We start from the raw sequence: 14,323 nt of genomic DNA, 5'->3' as shown, positions 1-14,323 counted from the left end.
TTAGGGCTCTAAAAAGCTGGCCTTGGTAATTTCTAGTTCTCAACTGAATTTGACAGTGCAAAAGCCGAAAATCCCAGGGCTTCTTCCTAATCTTCTCTGATGCAGATGTTCCACCTGAGTTTTAGTAACAACTTCTTGGGGAATTAAAATCCATACATTAAAAAAATTACATATTGATTTATTTCCTTCTACCCCAATAAAGTTTCCCTTTGCAAATGTTATTATTGGGAGAAGAATCTCTAATTAATAGCTGTACTTCCACTGTTTTAAATACAGTCTGAATTTCTGTGAATCATTTTCATTGAAGACGGTTAAAAAAAAAGCCCTGATCCCAAACTTTGTGGAAATGTCAGATCTCTTTAGAATAAAAGCTCATTTTTAATGTCTGGCTGGGAACTGGGTTTTCTCATGTTTCTATATAGCTTCTCCATTTCAAGGAATAGGGAAGCCTGCATATCATCTTCCTTGCTGGTATCATTTACTGTCTTAAAAACTGCTGGCTTGAATTTAGGAACAAGCCAAGATACTTGCTTGGTCGAAATGAAAGACAATATGGTAATTAAATTTCACTTCAGCACATGCGGTGGGACACAGCACTGGGAGTTGCTTGTGGGGCTGAATAACAACCTGTAGCCCTTCATTGCTACTTTCTGCCTGTTCAGCATCTGTTTGCTTAATGCTGGGACCATTTCTACCAAAAACTTAAGGATTAAGAAGTTCGTTGACCACCCACAGGAAGTCCATATTTAGTGACCATAGTTGGACTGGCAACTTAGTTGTTAAGCAAAGCAGTCACTAAGCAAAATCACAATTGTGCTTTTGATCCTACTTCGGCTTTCTTTGCTTTACAGGCCGGTGAAGGTCATAAATGAGAAGACTGGTCATCAAGAGCTAAACAAGAACTACCTGTAGATAGAATTTGCATCAGATTATGGGATCTTTGGTTTTTCTCCCAGTCTCTTAAACCAGGCTTATTAACTTTATTGGAGGGCTAAGATCCTTTTGTGGCTTTGAATGTTAAGTTGAGGGATGCATTCAAAAAGATCAGGATAAAATAATCAACCCTGAATTTGATACAATATGATTATTTCATGTCAATTAAGTACCATTGCTCTTCTGACATTTTTAAAAATTACAGTTTGGTGGGGAAGCTCTTGGAGAAGACAGTAAATATTTGGGGAAGTGGGGATAGTTCTATCCCACCTTTAAATGATAGCAGAATACACAGAGAACATTCACTTGGTGGCCATAATTGTTGTTATTTTTTTTAAAAAAGCCTTTGTATGATAGAGATTAAAATGCAACAAATGGAAACACAACTGTGTTGTGTCACAAATGTGACATCATCAGTTGAAAAGACATGCTTGCAAATGGCTCTTGGCTGCCATATTTGTTGCCAGTTGTAATGGCAGCACTGAGTTATGTTTATAGACTATATTTAAAATAAATGGATCAAAAAGTGTCTAATACAGTATCTATGAAATCGAACAGGATTTCCCAAGTCAGAGGTGTATCTCTCTCAGAGAGGTACAGACAGATTCAAGGAAAGATTGTTTTAGTTATACTGTTGCAATAAATCCATTTTGCCAAAGTTTTGTTGTGTTGTTTTTATTCTCCAGTTGTATTTAATTATAGTGTTTGAATTTTTTGGAAAGGTGTGGACATTATTATACTAAAAAGAGGTACGATGGTAAAAAGTTTAGTAACCTGTGATATAGAATGAATTAACATTGTTTTTCTTTTAAGGTAGTCCTTTAAGGTAGTTCTATTTTTAAAACCAGGAAATGTTTATCTATGTCAATATGCATATAGTACTTTGGATTTAATTTAGAAGAAGTACTTTAAAGTGTACTGGAGCACAAATGCAATTGCTATTGACAACTCATTTAAACTAGACATGCATGTTTTCAAACATCCTGGGAAAAGATGCAGATGTTTTAATAAGTTCCAATAGATAATAAATGTGTGTTCCTGTCCATCTTTAAAACTGAATTTGAAGTATTCCTCAGCTGTAATGTGTTACTTTTCAAATATTGTTCCAAAATAATGGAGAAAAAAAATCACAAAATATAAAACCAGCAAACAGAAGTAGAAACTATGGTAAAAGAAAGCAAAGATAATACCAATAGTAATAGGCACTTCGGTGCCATCCCAAAACTTTTGGAGCACTACTTGAATGGAATCAGGATTGATAAAATGAACATCAGCCAATTGCAAAAGGCAGCTTTACTTGCAACAGGTTACATTCTGCCTTTAACACCTTCAAACAACATTTGCTTATCCCAGGTCCTTGGGAAGAACTGGATAGGTGGATAAAAATGCCAAATTCAATTTAAACATCTGACCGACTGTGTGATGAACTGTAATAATTTATTAAACTTGTATGCCGTCTGACTGTCAATAACCTGGGTGGCTCACAGCAATTAAAAAGAAGTGTAACTGTATCAATAAATAAAAGATAAAGATAAAAGTTAGCAAGTGCAATGAAGCGAGGATCTCATTGTCCTTTACAACAGGGGTCCCCAACCACCGGTCCACGGACCGGTACCGGTCCGTGAAACAAGTCCTACCGGGCCGCTGGCTTGCTGGCCGCCGCCATCTTGTTTTGATGAAAAAGTGCTTCCGGTGAGCTTTTCCGGGTAGAAAGGTCACCGGAAGCACTTTTTCATCAAAACAAGATGGCGGGCATAGCGCTCGGTGAGCTTTTCCGGTAGAAAGCCATTTCTACCCGGAAAAGCTCACGAGCTGGCGCCGCCATCTTGTTTTGATGAAAAGTGCTTCCGGTGAGCTCACCGGAAGCACTTTTTCATCAAAACAAGATGGCGGCGCCCAGCTGATGTCGGTACCGGGCCGCGCCATAAAAAAGGTTGGGGATACTGGGCCGCGGCGTAAAAAAGGTTGGGGATCACTGCTTTACAAAACACCAGGGTGAAGGGCTCATTCTTAATTAAAGAAGCCAATTACTTTAAACAACAGCAGAATGGAGATCATCTGGGTCTTGGGAGGAACCTTCTTCCAGGGGGCAAGCATAGTTAGAGAGGAGGTGCATTTCTGATGTCCCTGTAGAACATGGGTGTCAAACGTGTAGCATATGGGTCGGACATGTCACATGCTGGCCACCCCCACCCCCGTTTTAGTGAAGGGGGGGAAAGTTGCAGTACGTTACATGACGACAATGTGATGCCGTGAGTTTGACACCCCTGCCGTAGAAGAATCATATCAAGCAAACAAGTAAAACCTACTGAATGCTCATCTTAGTTAATGATCCCCTCTATTTCTTTAATATTGAAATGCTTTTGTTAATATGAAATTTCCCAGTTATCACCGTATGTGGGAGGTATTAGTTAAACAATGGTCTGGAGATTGCTAAGTATAATTTGGCAATTGCATCTTTTTCCTCCATCAGAAACTCTGCAGTGATGCACCAGTGAAAGTCTTTGGAAAATGTTGCCAGCTCAAACCTGGAGGAGATAGTTCATCTTCTTTGGACAGTTCAATCAATTCCTCTTCTTCTTCTACTGAAACAAAAGAACACTGTCCAAAATTTCAGGTGAGAATCCTTTGAATTGTGCTAAACTTGTTAGAAGTGGCTGCGGCTTTGGGAAGAGACTCTGAGTCAAGAACAACTTTTTTTGGGTGATTGTTCAATAGAACAGGTGGTTGATATCATTTGAGTCTGGGATAAGACAGTTACCTGAATAATGGATGTTATCCGGTGAACGAAACATTAATGATGAAGAATAACGGCTAGTTGTCAACCAGTTCTACAACCAATTTCACAGTCTATGTTTACCTGGAAGTGAGGCTTGTAGAAATAAATTTAGCTTTTTAAAATATGCATACCCTAAAATTTTATTGTGGAAAGGGGCATGAAGGCTCGAGGGGTTAGGGTGCTGGCTTGACAAATAGCATGCTTGTTTTCTTATTTTAAATATTTGAAAAGCTTGTACAATAGAGTTCATTTTATGAAAAGTAGTTGGAACATGTTAAACGATAGATGTTTGCTTGCTGTCACTTTAAAAAGGTTATGAACTGGCATTCACTGAACCTGAGTTACACTTTAAGAGAGGTTTTGGCTTCTAGTGTAGCCAGTCATCTGACTGATGTATTTCTGTCATCTCACCTTGTGCTGAGAGAAGTATTTTCTATTAAGCCTTCCTAAAATAGAGTTGAGCCTTTCTATTCTTTGTAGTGGAGTAGTTCTCTGATTAAGACAGTCTGAACATTACACATTCTGGAGGACTTCTTGACTGATGCCAGTGGTGGATCTGATCTCTAAGCAAAACTTTGCTAAGAAAACGTTAGCCTCCCCATTTTATCATTTACACTTTGTATTTCGGTCTCAAATACACAATATCTTTCTTTGTATTGCACTAGTAAAATTGAAAACACTAGTTGTTGTTTTTTAAAAAAAATCTCTTCATCAAGGGCAAATGTATGGGTTGATGAAGAAAGAACGGGGATTATGTTGAATTCTGTTCTTAGAATAGAAAATAAGAATAATATTTTGCACCTTGTTATACCTCACTTAACTTCCATTTCAGAGAATTTTGTTAAAGGAATCAGTGCTTTCTGGCAGGTAGTCCCATATTCAGTGAATGTGCTGCATCCAGAATTAAAGAGGCAGACCACATACATACCTTAAGAGGTGCAGAGGGAGTAGTTAATGTAAATATAAGGAACTGTATGTAAATAACTAACACAATGGAATTTGATTCTTTCATAAATAAATGTTGTGCAATTTGCAAAGTTAACTTGTAAAATGTAGAATGGACATAAGATTTTTAGTTTACAAGCAAAGCTTTTTCCTATTACTCTTACCAGCCACTGATCTTCAGGGATCTAGTGTCTCTGGAATCAGAGATTCCAACAGCCATCATAATTAGACATTGTTGATAGTAAGATTAACATTTATGTAGCAGAGCAAACTTCATTAATAAAACTTCTCTTATCCCAGTCCAGCCTATTAATAGAGGGGGAACATTTGTTTTCATTCTATAATGGAATGACAAGGAAGTAATATGCAACATGTTTTCTCGTGATCTATACTTATGCCATGATAATAAGATGTATGAAGGAACAACATGGATGGATTGACAATGGGTCTTTTTTCAATGTACATGAATTGGGTATTTGTCACTGTATAGAACAGTCATGGGATAAAAGCAATGGTAGAGATATTAATATGTGGAAGCCAATATAAATTATTATAAATTTATTCATCCATATTTTGTCTGTCATAGAAAAATTGCTAAAATCAGTCTTGCAGGAATCTAAAATATAGGTATTTGCCTCTACTTCTGTGATCATTAGTATAACAGCAAGTTTAAGTTTTGTAAACAGCTACATGTTTTATTTGCGTGCTACGTAAAATCTGCTTCTAATCTGACTGGGCAGCATGGTCAGTTACATGTAAGAATTATATATTTAGAATTATTTGTAAAGAAAATTTCACACAATTTTGAAATTGGCAAAATTGGGTGAACTGGAAAATTTTAATTATCTCCTAATGCATTTCTAGAACAAATGAAGTGCATCATGGGATACATAGCTTCTCTAACAGGGGTGTCAAACTCACGGCCCGTGGGCCGGATGCATCAGGTGCTGGCCACGCCCACCCCTGGTTTAGCAAAGGGGGGGAAAGTCACAATATGTCACATGACAACAATGTGATGATGCAAGTTTGACACCCCTGTTCTATAAGAAAGGTTTTATAGTAATTCATGTAAATCCACTTTTTTCCCCAATCATCTGGATTTTCTTCCAGAAAGGAGAAAAATCTAGCATGTTTTCTAGCTTGATGCCTAAGGATTTATCAAACCATTATTTGGGGGTGTTTTTTGATTCTGATTTTTTTTCTGAAAATCTTTTTATAGCTTAAATATGTTCTTCAAAGCTCCTAAATCTAGTAACAGCTGTTGTCTTAAATAATGTATTAAAAACTTCATACACCATTTATATAGAATAGTCAAATACAAGCTTATTTTGTTTTACATTTTCTCAATTCATCTTATTATATTTGATTTTACAATTTGGTGTAAATGGCTGTTTTGATTGTAACTGACAGAAATAACTATTATAGTCATGATGGAAAAATAACCTAGAATCTTGTTTACCATTAAAATAATTTTCTGCACCTTTTACTTTAAAAACATTTTGCCCATTATGGTACAAAATGCCATTACCTACAGGATAATCATGGCATATTATCTTGTAGTGTGACATATGTGATTACTGCCTAATAATTTGAAGTGCTCTGACACCAGGTATGGAAAGTGTGAGATTTGAAGCCCTTGAGTGCAGAAGCTGCTGTGTTCATGTTAAAAGCAGATACAATACAGTGATCTAAGCTATTCAAAGAGTTGTGCATTCTGTATTTACTGATTTAAATCCACAGGCAGAAATATCTATGGGGCAATAGACTCTTACATTACACTGGGTTTGTTATTTTTCTCACAGGATTTAATTCCAACAGGCACCTCTCCCATCAAATCAATTTACATTCTTTAAGACAGAATGCCCAAATACCAAGAGAGTATCAAAGTCCATGTGCTGGAGTGTTTGCTCAAGATAAGAAGCGAGGAGGAAAACTGACAGTAGATCAGGCTTTTGAGGCACATGATGTCCTGCAAGGCAAGCTGTAAGATAGAGGTGAACAGTTTGTTACTCTGGGGCTGCGTATGGCATCATAAAGTCCCCTCTGGTCAAATGTCAGGAGCAGCTCTTCCTCCTATATTGAAATGCTAAGTCTGAAAATTGCAGTGTAAGCCCTCAAGCTTAGTGCAAATCAAGGGAAAAGGAAAGGGGGGAAAAAAAACTGAAAACAAACTCTGTTCACATGTTCAAACACCGAATAAAATCTTGGCCCTACCACATGTGTGATGTGATCCCATTCATTTTGCATCACATATGTTGGAGCCCTTGGCATCCACACCTGCCATAAAATCACAACAGATAATGTGTGGAGAACAGCAGCAGCTGCAGAAGATTTGGATTCTGCCCAAAGATTATTTTCAGCATGAGGGACAGCTGCCATCTACAGCAACATTTAGATCTGTGAATTTAAAGAGCCAACATGAACCCGCATAAACATCTTGGTACCTGAAGATGGGGTTTGTGTGTGCGTAACACATGCACTCATCTTTTGTGGAATGCATTTATAGTTGTGATGTTCCTTCATTTTCCATGCCCTACCTGAAGAATGTTTTTAAAATGATCACCGTGCAACATAATTATTAGCAGTGTCTTTTTTCAGAGTTCTCGATGTTCTTCAGATGCCAACATGCTTGGGGAGATGATGTTTGGTTCTGTGGCTATGAGCTACAAGGGTTCAACTTTAAAAATCCATCAGATTCGGTAAAAATTCCTTTTTTTGTTTTGTTTTATATATATATGTATATGTATTCTTCTCAGATCTCTCTCCAGAAGTTAGAATCTTATTTCACCTTGCAACCAGACTTCTGGGGTAATATTAACTCTTGTAGTATAAAGATAATATAGAAACGACAGTGTAGGGAGAAGAAATGTGATCCCTTTGGGGTTTGGAGGTGGCAGTTGGATTTTGTATCCCATATTCAAAACTGGGGTGGAGGGGACTTCCCATACATCCTCCTAATGAAACATATTTCCTACCCTGCAATTCTTATCAGGGATTTATGGTAAATTCAATAGCTATGTATATTGGACTGTGTATAGTGTGCCAGTAGTGGAACAGAGATGGACAGTCAGGTGTGCATGATGTTCCAGAGGCATTTTTAGCCCAGAAACCCAAATTGATTGTGATTACTGAAAATTGACAACACAATTGGATGCTATGGGAAATATGAGGTGGGAAATTAAAAATATGGAGTGTAAATCCTAAGCACGGAATTATTTAAAAATGGCCCAAACTTTCTAAAACTCTTACTAAGACCCTCCCAGGTGGCCCTGTCCTTTTTGTATCCTTCATTCCCTTAATGACATCAAAGCCCTTGGTCACCCCTGCTGTAGTAAAGTACTTCTTTACAGAATTTTATATTGTTGAGTATTTGCAGAATAATATTATGTGGTTTTGATATGCTTACCCCTCCTCCCAGCTAGTTACTTTATGTGCTTTTCATCTGTATTCATTTAAAGCCAGAATTCCACAGCTCACAAATAGACAGGCTGTTCCATTATTACCCTAGTTGTCCTTCAGTGTGGAAAAACATGGAATATATAATTTTTACAAAAAAATAATAATGCTGCCATCTGTTAAGCTCATTCACAGGGCAGGTTGAGTCTACAGAAGCTAAGATTGATTCTGATGGGATTTAAGAGCAATAGTAGACACATATATTGAGGCAATTACCAATAATTTTATAGAGAGAAGTTCCCTGAAGATGGGCTCCAGCACAAGTCTGAAAGCTTGGAAGATTCTGGTCCCAATGACTAATCCTGATTGGATCCTGCAATAATTTTATAGAATAAAATTGAACTTTACAGTGAGCTTTCTGGAAAATAAGGCTCTTAGAAAAGTATTGTCGCATGAGTGCTTCTTTCTTAAAATTCAGGGCAGGATTGTTGGCTTATGGTGTTTAGTATGCCTAACATTGAGATATGTTTGTGATGATTACCTGACATGAGGAAAAAACAAATTAATTCTATTTTAGTATAATGAAATAAATTATTATTATTATTATTATTATTATTATTATTATTATTATTATTATTATTATTATTATTATTATTATTATTATTATTATTTCTTTAGCCCACTATTTTTGCAGAATGCTTTGCAATATTCATTTATTAACAAATTTAGTAAAACTTAGTACCTTAAAACAATGTTTCTCAACCTCATCAACTTTCAAGAGGTGTGGACTTCAACTCCCTGAATCCCCTAGCCCTACTGGAGAATTCTGGGAATTGAAGTCCACGCCTCTTAAAAGTAGCTGAAGTTAAGAAGCATTGCCTTAGAGAGACTATGACGCTAGTGGCCCGATGAATGGGGATTGCTGTTTGGTGAGGACATCTTTTCATTCCTATTTTCTTGGCTTCACAGCTCTCCTCCACAGCTTATGCTGAGCAAAGTTTTTACAGCTCGAACAGGAAGCAGTATTTATGGAAGTTTAAACACGTGAGTACATGTGATCATTAGGACATGACAGAGACTGGTGCTTTTGGTTTCTTCAGGAGAATAGATTGTCTGTTGCTAGTTCCTTTTTTTCCTCTAAGGATTCCTCTTTCATTCTCAGAAGACATAAGGGTGCAGGTGGGGAAAGGGGAAAAGGAAGGTAAGACAAAACTGATAACTAAGGCAAACATCAAAGCACAATTATTTTCTTTCTTTTTTTCCTGTAGGCTTCAAGACAGTCTTGAATTTATTAATCAAGATAATAATACTTTGAAGCCAGATCATACCACAGTTATGAATGGATTGCTTATGAACATAGGTAATTTTCTTATTTGTCAGATAAGACCTTTAATGATTGACACCGATTAATCTGACCCATATTAAAATATTTTTAAAAGAAATTCTATAGATTTGGGTCTAAGGCAGCCATTAGTCTCAATTCAAACACAGCTCATGACTCTTGAAAATGTTTACTGTGGTGTGACTATCAGAAGTTGATGAAATTGCTTGAAATCTCTTTATGATGAGAATAACCAACAGTCTATATTACAAAATGTTCTCCTTATTAGAATTATATTTTAGTTAGATAAAACTATACTTTTCAATATTTAAGCATCTGCATGTCAACAAAATACTATTACATATTTATTATGTGAATATGTAAAGAATGTGATATCTGAGGTACAGTTCATAGTTCCAGTTGGTTTCTTCAATTGTTTGTTAAGTTTATCTTAAATACTTATATGTAAATACATTCACTTTCATTCTGCATTTCAGGGCAATCACAATATCACAAATACAACATCTTAAAATATTAAACCTGGTAATAAATAAAAATTGTAATACAGGCATCAGGCAGGTGTCTTTAGAACCATAGATGGTGAAAGGATAATCATGTAGTCCCTCTGGTAAAGAAAAATACTTCAAAAAAAGATGCTAAAAAAACTGATATGGGATAGTTCCCCCCACTGCCACTGATAAAAATTATCCTTGCTGACCTTGGATGTCATCACAGCCTGCAGACAATGATGGATCTATTGATCCAAGAATATGTTTCATATACCATATACATGACATAACTCACATCAACTGCTTTGGACACATGATAGCAGGAGGAGGAAAATTAACCGTTGTTTTCAAACCAGAAGACTGATTTGTTCTTCCCAAAGTTTTTAAGGGGATAAGACTTGGGGGACAAGACAGTCAAGTTGAACTCGGCGGTTCCCACTTCATACCATGCTGCAGCCTCCTGTGCCCCTACAAATGCTGCTCTTCAGAGTTCAGGGAACCTTTGTAATGTTGCATAATTATTCAGAGAAGCTGCAGGAATTCTGCCGGGTGCCTTGCATTTCCACTCTTGGTTTAGTTACCCTTTATTTTTAAGCATTGCCTAGAAAATGTGAAGAGAGCCAGTTTGGTATAGTGGTTTAAAGCCAAGAAGCCAAGAGACAGTGAGTTTTATTCTTGCTTTAGGCACAAATCCAGATGATGGCTTTGAGCCAGTCACTCTCTTTTAGCCCTGCAAAGAAGGTAAGGCGAGCCATGTCCAAAATATTTGCCAAGACAATTGCAGAGACTTGCCCAGACAATCGCCAGAAATCAAGACTGACTCAAAGCCCGCCCCCCCCCCACACACACACATACACAAAGGAAATGAGAAGAATGAGTTTTATTAACCATGATCATGTTTACTGGGGTTTTTGGCTGCAGTTTGCTGCCCTTACTCATACAGCTGTTCCTCAGCAGCCTAATTAATCTTCAATAATAGCACTCTGCCAAGAATATGATGATCCAGACAAAATCCTTTCCTTTTCCTATATGGCATATCATTTATGTTTGTTACCTAAGGCACCATCTGTTTGAGCAGAATCATTTCAGACTAAGCACCTACACAGTTTATGTAGTTGTTTATTGTTTAAAATTAATTATTTGGCTTTCTCCTGCCAAAACCCATAGGTTGGCTAAAAAAATCAATGCATACTGAACTTATATATTGGGATTGCTTCATCCTTGGATGAATGATTTGCTCAACACCCTTTTAACCCATTTATTTAATCAACATCACTCACCTTTTAGAATCCGACTTGGTTTTAATAGAAAGCAAAAGATCAAGAACATAAAACAAAGCAATTTGTGTTTTACTTGTGCAACCTTATTGCTTTCATGTACATCTTGAAATAATTGAAGTACAACTTTCTGATCCCTGCAAACTACAACATGCACGTTCATCTTAACTCTTGCTGTCCTTCCATTCTATCCTTTACTAAATTTAAACTTCCCCAGCAGAAAATGGTAGATCACTACAATGGATAAGGGTTGCAATTCTGATTTAAAGTGTAATTGCAAGCCAGTTTTATGTTCAAATGTGTTGGTACTGTGGCCATTGGCATGGAAAGGAAGCTTTGTGTGCACTAGGCACTGTATACATGGAACAATGTCAGTGTGGTAGGATTTGCAAGTATAACCTAGATTTATAAAATGAGTGTTAAACTGTAATTACATAATGTAACAGTAGCATAATTGAAGCTGCTAGGTATTGTATTCCTTAATGCTGCTTACTTATCTATGCCCAGTTTAAGAGTCATTGACTTAACAGTTATGTAAGTTTGTAATATCAAAAGGAAATGGAAAATGAATGGCTAGTGCAAATAGCTGAATGAATCACTACAATTGACTTACTACTACAATTGGAACCAGAATCTTGGATGTTGAGCAAAGCGGTCATTAAGTGAATCACACAAGACTGTTTCTTTCAACAACTGTGATTTGGGCACTTCTGATTGTGGTTTTTAAGCCATCTCATGAGTTAATTGGATAAAGTTCTAGGGAAGGAACATGGGGTATCTTGGTGGGGGAAAGACCCCAGAGATTCCACTCAGGAGCTGAAAACCCTTCCTACCAAAATCCAAGCAGCATTTTCAGCACCTGAGTAAAGAGACATTTGTCCGTGGCTTAGGCTGGATCTCCCAAGGCCTCTTCCACCCACCTGAGGCATTCCACACTTATTGTACCAGGTTCTCTCTCCACCTTCTGCTTGGATTTTGGCTGCCTCTTATCTCTAGGGGTTGCCTAAAAGAGCTGCCTGCTAAAGGATTTCAGCTCCCCTTTATGCACAGAAGGGAATTCCTTTGGTGGAATGCAGGAATGGAGCTAAAATCTTTAGAATTTCAAGTCTGTTTCTGCACCCTGCTGAAGGAATTCAGCCCTTTCACTGCATGGAAGGGAATTCCTTTGACTGGGTGCAAAAATGGAGCTGAAATTCTGAAGAATCTTTAGGATTTCAGCTCCATTTCTGCACCCCATCAAATGAGTTCAGTTCCTCTCTGCAAGCAGCTCTTTCAGCCAGCTTCCAAAGATGAGAGGAAGCTATCTTGGTGGGGGGCACCCTTACCTTACACCCTTTCCTGCCAGCTTCTCCACTGATATTCTGGGAAAACCATCAGAGAAGATAGCAAATCATGATCACATGATCATGGGGTGCTTGGGAACCAATTACAAGTGCAAATAAGTTGCCAAGCATCCAGATTGTAATGTGACTGTGTGTGTGTGCACGCATGCGCAACATTCTGCAACAGGCAGAAGTTCTTTATGGGCCATAAAGCATCCTTTTTGAGACTGCTGGAATTCTAGACTTACATTAACTAATAGTAGCATGTCTAAGATTACCTATATATACACTGGAATAATTACAGTCTCCCAAACAAAGGAAATAGCTTTTTGCTAACCATTGAACTTACTTAATAACAGCCCATTTGTATGTATTTTTAAAACCTAAAGAGAAAAGTACTGATTTTACTTCTATATATCACTTGACCCAGTATATTAAGAAAGATAATTATTTCTTGTAGTTTTGCATATTAGAAAACATGCAAACCTAGATTAATGCATAATCCGCTCATCAATATTTGTTTACAGTCCATGCTTCAGAGTCAGGCAGTACAAAAATGAGTTAATCTGTAACCAGAGCAGTTCTAGATGCTGAATCAAATAGAAAGAATACTTACGAATACTTATGACTCATTGATTCTTGCCAATTCTTGGATTTTTAAAAGGTTATTGTGCTTTTGTATGTAAATTAGCTTTCTAGCCCATCTCTCTGTCTACTTAGTACTTGTGCTTACCATATTTGAAGAAACTAGAAAAGATTTTTTGTCACTGTGCAGCTGTATGAATATTAAAATCCATGCCTACACATACACACACACACACACACACACACACACACACAGAGAGAGAGAGAGAGAGAGAGAAGGGTTCAACAGTCATTGCTCTGTTATTCATGGAGGTAGTCCTTTATTTACAACTGCAATGGAATCTGGAATTTCTGTCGCAAATCATGACATTTGTGTGACCAGGCCTAACTTTATGACTTTTTTATGGCAGAAGCTTTATAATATTGGGGTGTGTGGGGGGGTGTACACACACACATATGTATATATACACACACACATACACACACACACACACATATACAAAATTATCAATTTTGCATTAGCTGTATAATGCTAGCTTATCTATCTATCTATCTATCTATCTATCTATCTATCTATCTATCTATCTATCTATCTATCATTATCAATTTAGTTATATAATGCGAGCTCACCATTCCATATATTAATATGGCTGTTCTTTGTTGAAAACCAGCTGAAAATGCCAGAAATCGACAAAGCACATCATACAAAAGACCTCATACATTGTGGTCATGTGATCAAAAAATGCTTCAATCAGCTGTAAAGATGAGTAGGTTGGCAAGTGCCTGGAATGCTGTCATATGACCACGGGTAGTCCTCAGAACTCTGGAAATGTCGTAAATAGTTTTTTGGGGGGAAGGGGGGTGCATTGTAACTTTGAACAGTCACTAAGTGGCCAGTCATAAGTTGAGAACTCCCTGTGCTACTAGTGATTTACACCTAAAATCCGTGATCAAAAGATAATGTTCTTATTTTCTGACAACAGAAGAGAAGGTACAAGAAATGAGAAATGCTTTTCTTTCAACTCAAAACATTTTTTTTATCTTTCTTGCAAGAGGGAAAAAAAATTTCACACACAGGGCCAGAATTCCAGGCACAGCAGGTGGTATTAGCTTCCATTTGCTTTGGTGAAAATATTATGACATTTTTTTGGTTAGAAACAAGATGTGAACGTAAAATTAGTCAGAGGCGTAAGGGAGATAAAGGTCTCCTTTCATTTCATTTTCCAGCAATAAATCAATCACGCAAGGATTTGGAT

General features: G+C 37.2%; 1 protein-coding gene across 4 annotated transcripts in view; it reads left to right on the top strand.

Moving 5' to 3' along the window:
* The window catches only part of FNIP1 (folliculin interacting protein 1), a 95,855-nt gene that overhangs the window by 51,953 nt on the left and 29,579 nt on the right, over positions 1-14,323 (top strand). For all 4 annotated transcript variants that reach the window (XR_015747592.1, XM_087955331.1, XM_087955330.1 and 1 more), the window contains exons 3-6: positions 3,407-3,550; positions 7,256-7,356; positions 9,023-9,097; positions 9,322-9,413. Coding sequence is in view for 3 of the 4 variants with exons in the window: in XM_087955331.1 (XP_087811457.1) it covers positions 3,407-3,550; positions 7,256-7,356; positions 9,023-9,097; positions 9,322-9,413 (412 nt within the window). In the remaining variant the exon portion in view is untranslated. The remainder of the gene's footprint in view (positions 1-3,406; positions 3,551-7,255; positions 7,357-9,022; positions 9,098-9,321; positions 9,414-14,323) is intronic.

The sequence above is a fragment of the Notechis scutatus genome, chromosome 2, assembly GCF_049901735.1.
Source record: "Notechis scutatus isolate UNSWTSFEM ecotype Mainland chromosome 2, rNotScu1.2, whole genome shotgun sequence".
In the NCBI taxonomy this organism is placed as follows: domain Eukaryota; kingdom Metazoa; phylum Chordata; class Lepidosauria; order Squamata; family Elapidae; genus Notechis; species Notechis scutatus.
The sequence above is the reverse complement of the archived record's forward strand: the minus strand, read 5'-3'. Positions and strand labels throughout refer to the sequence as shown.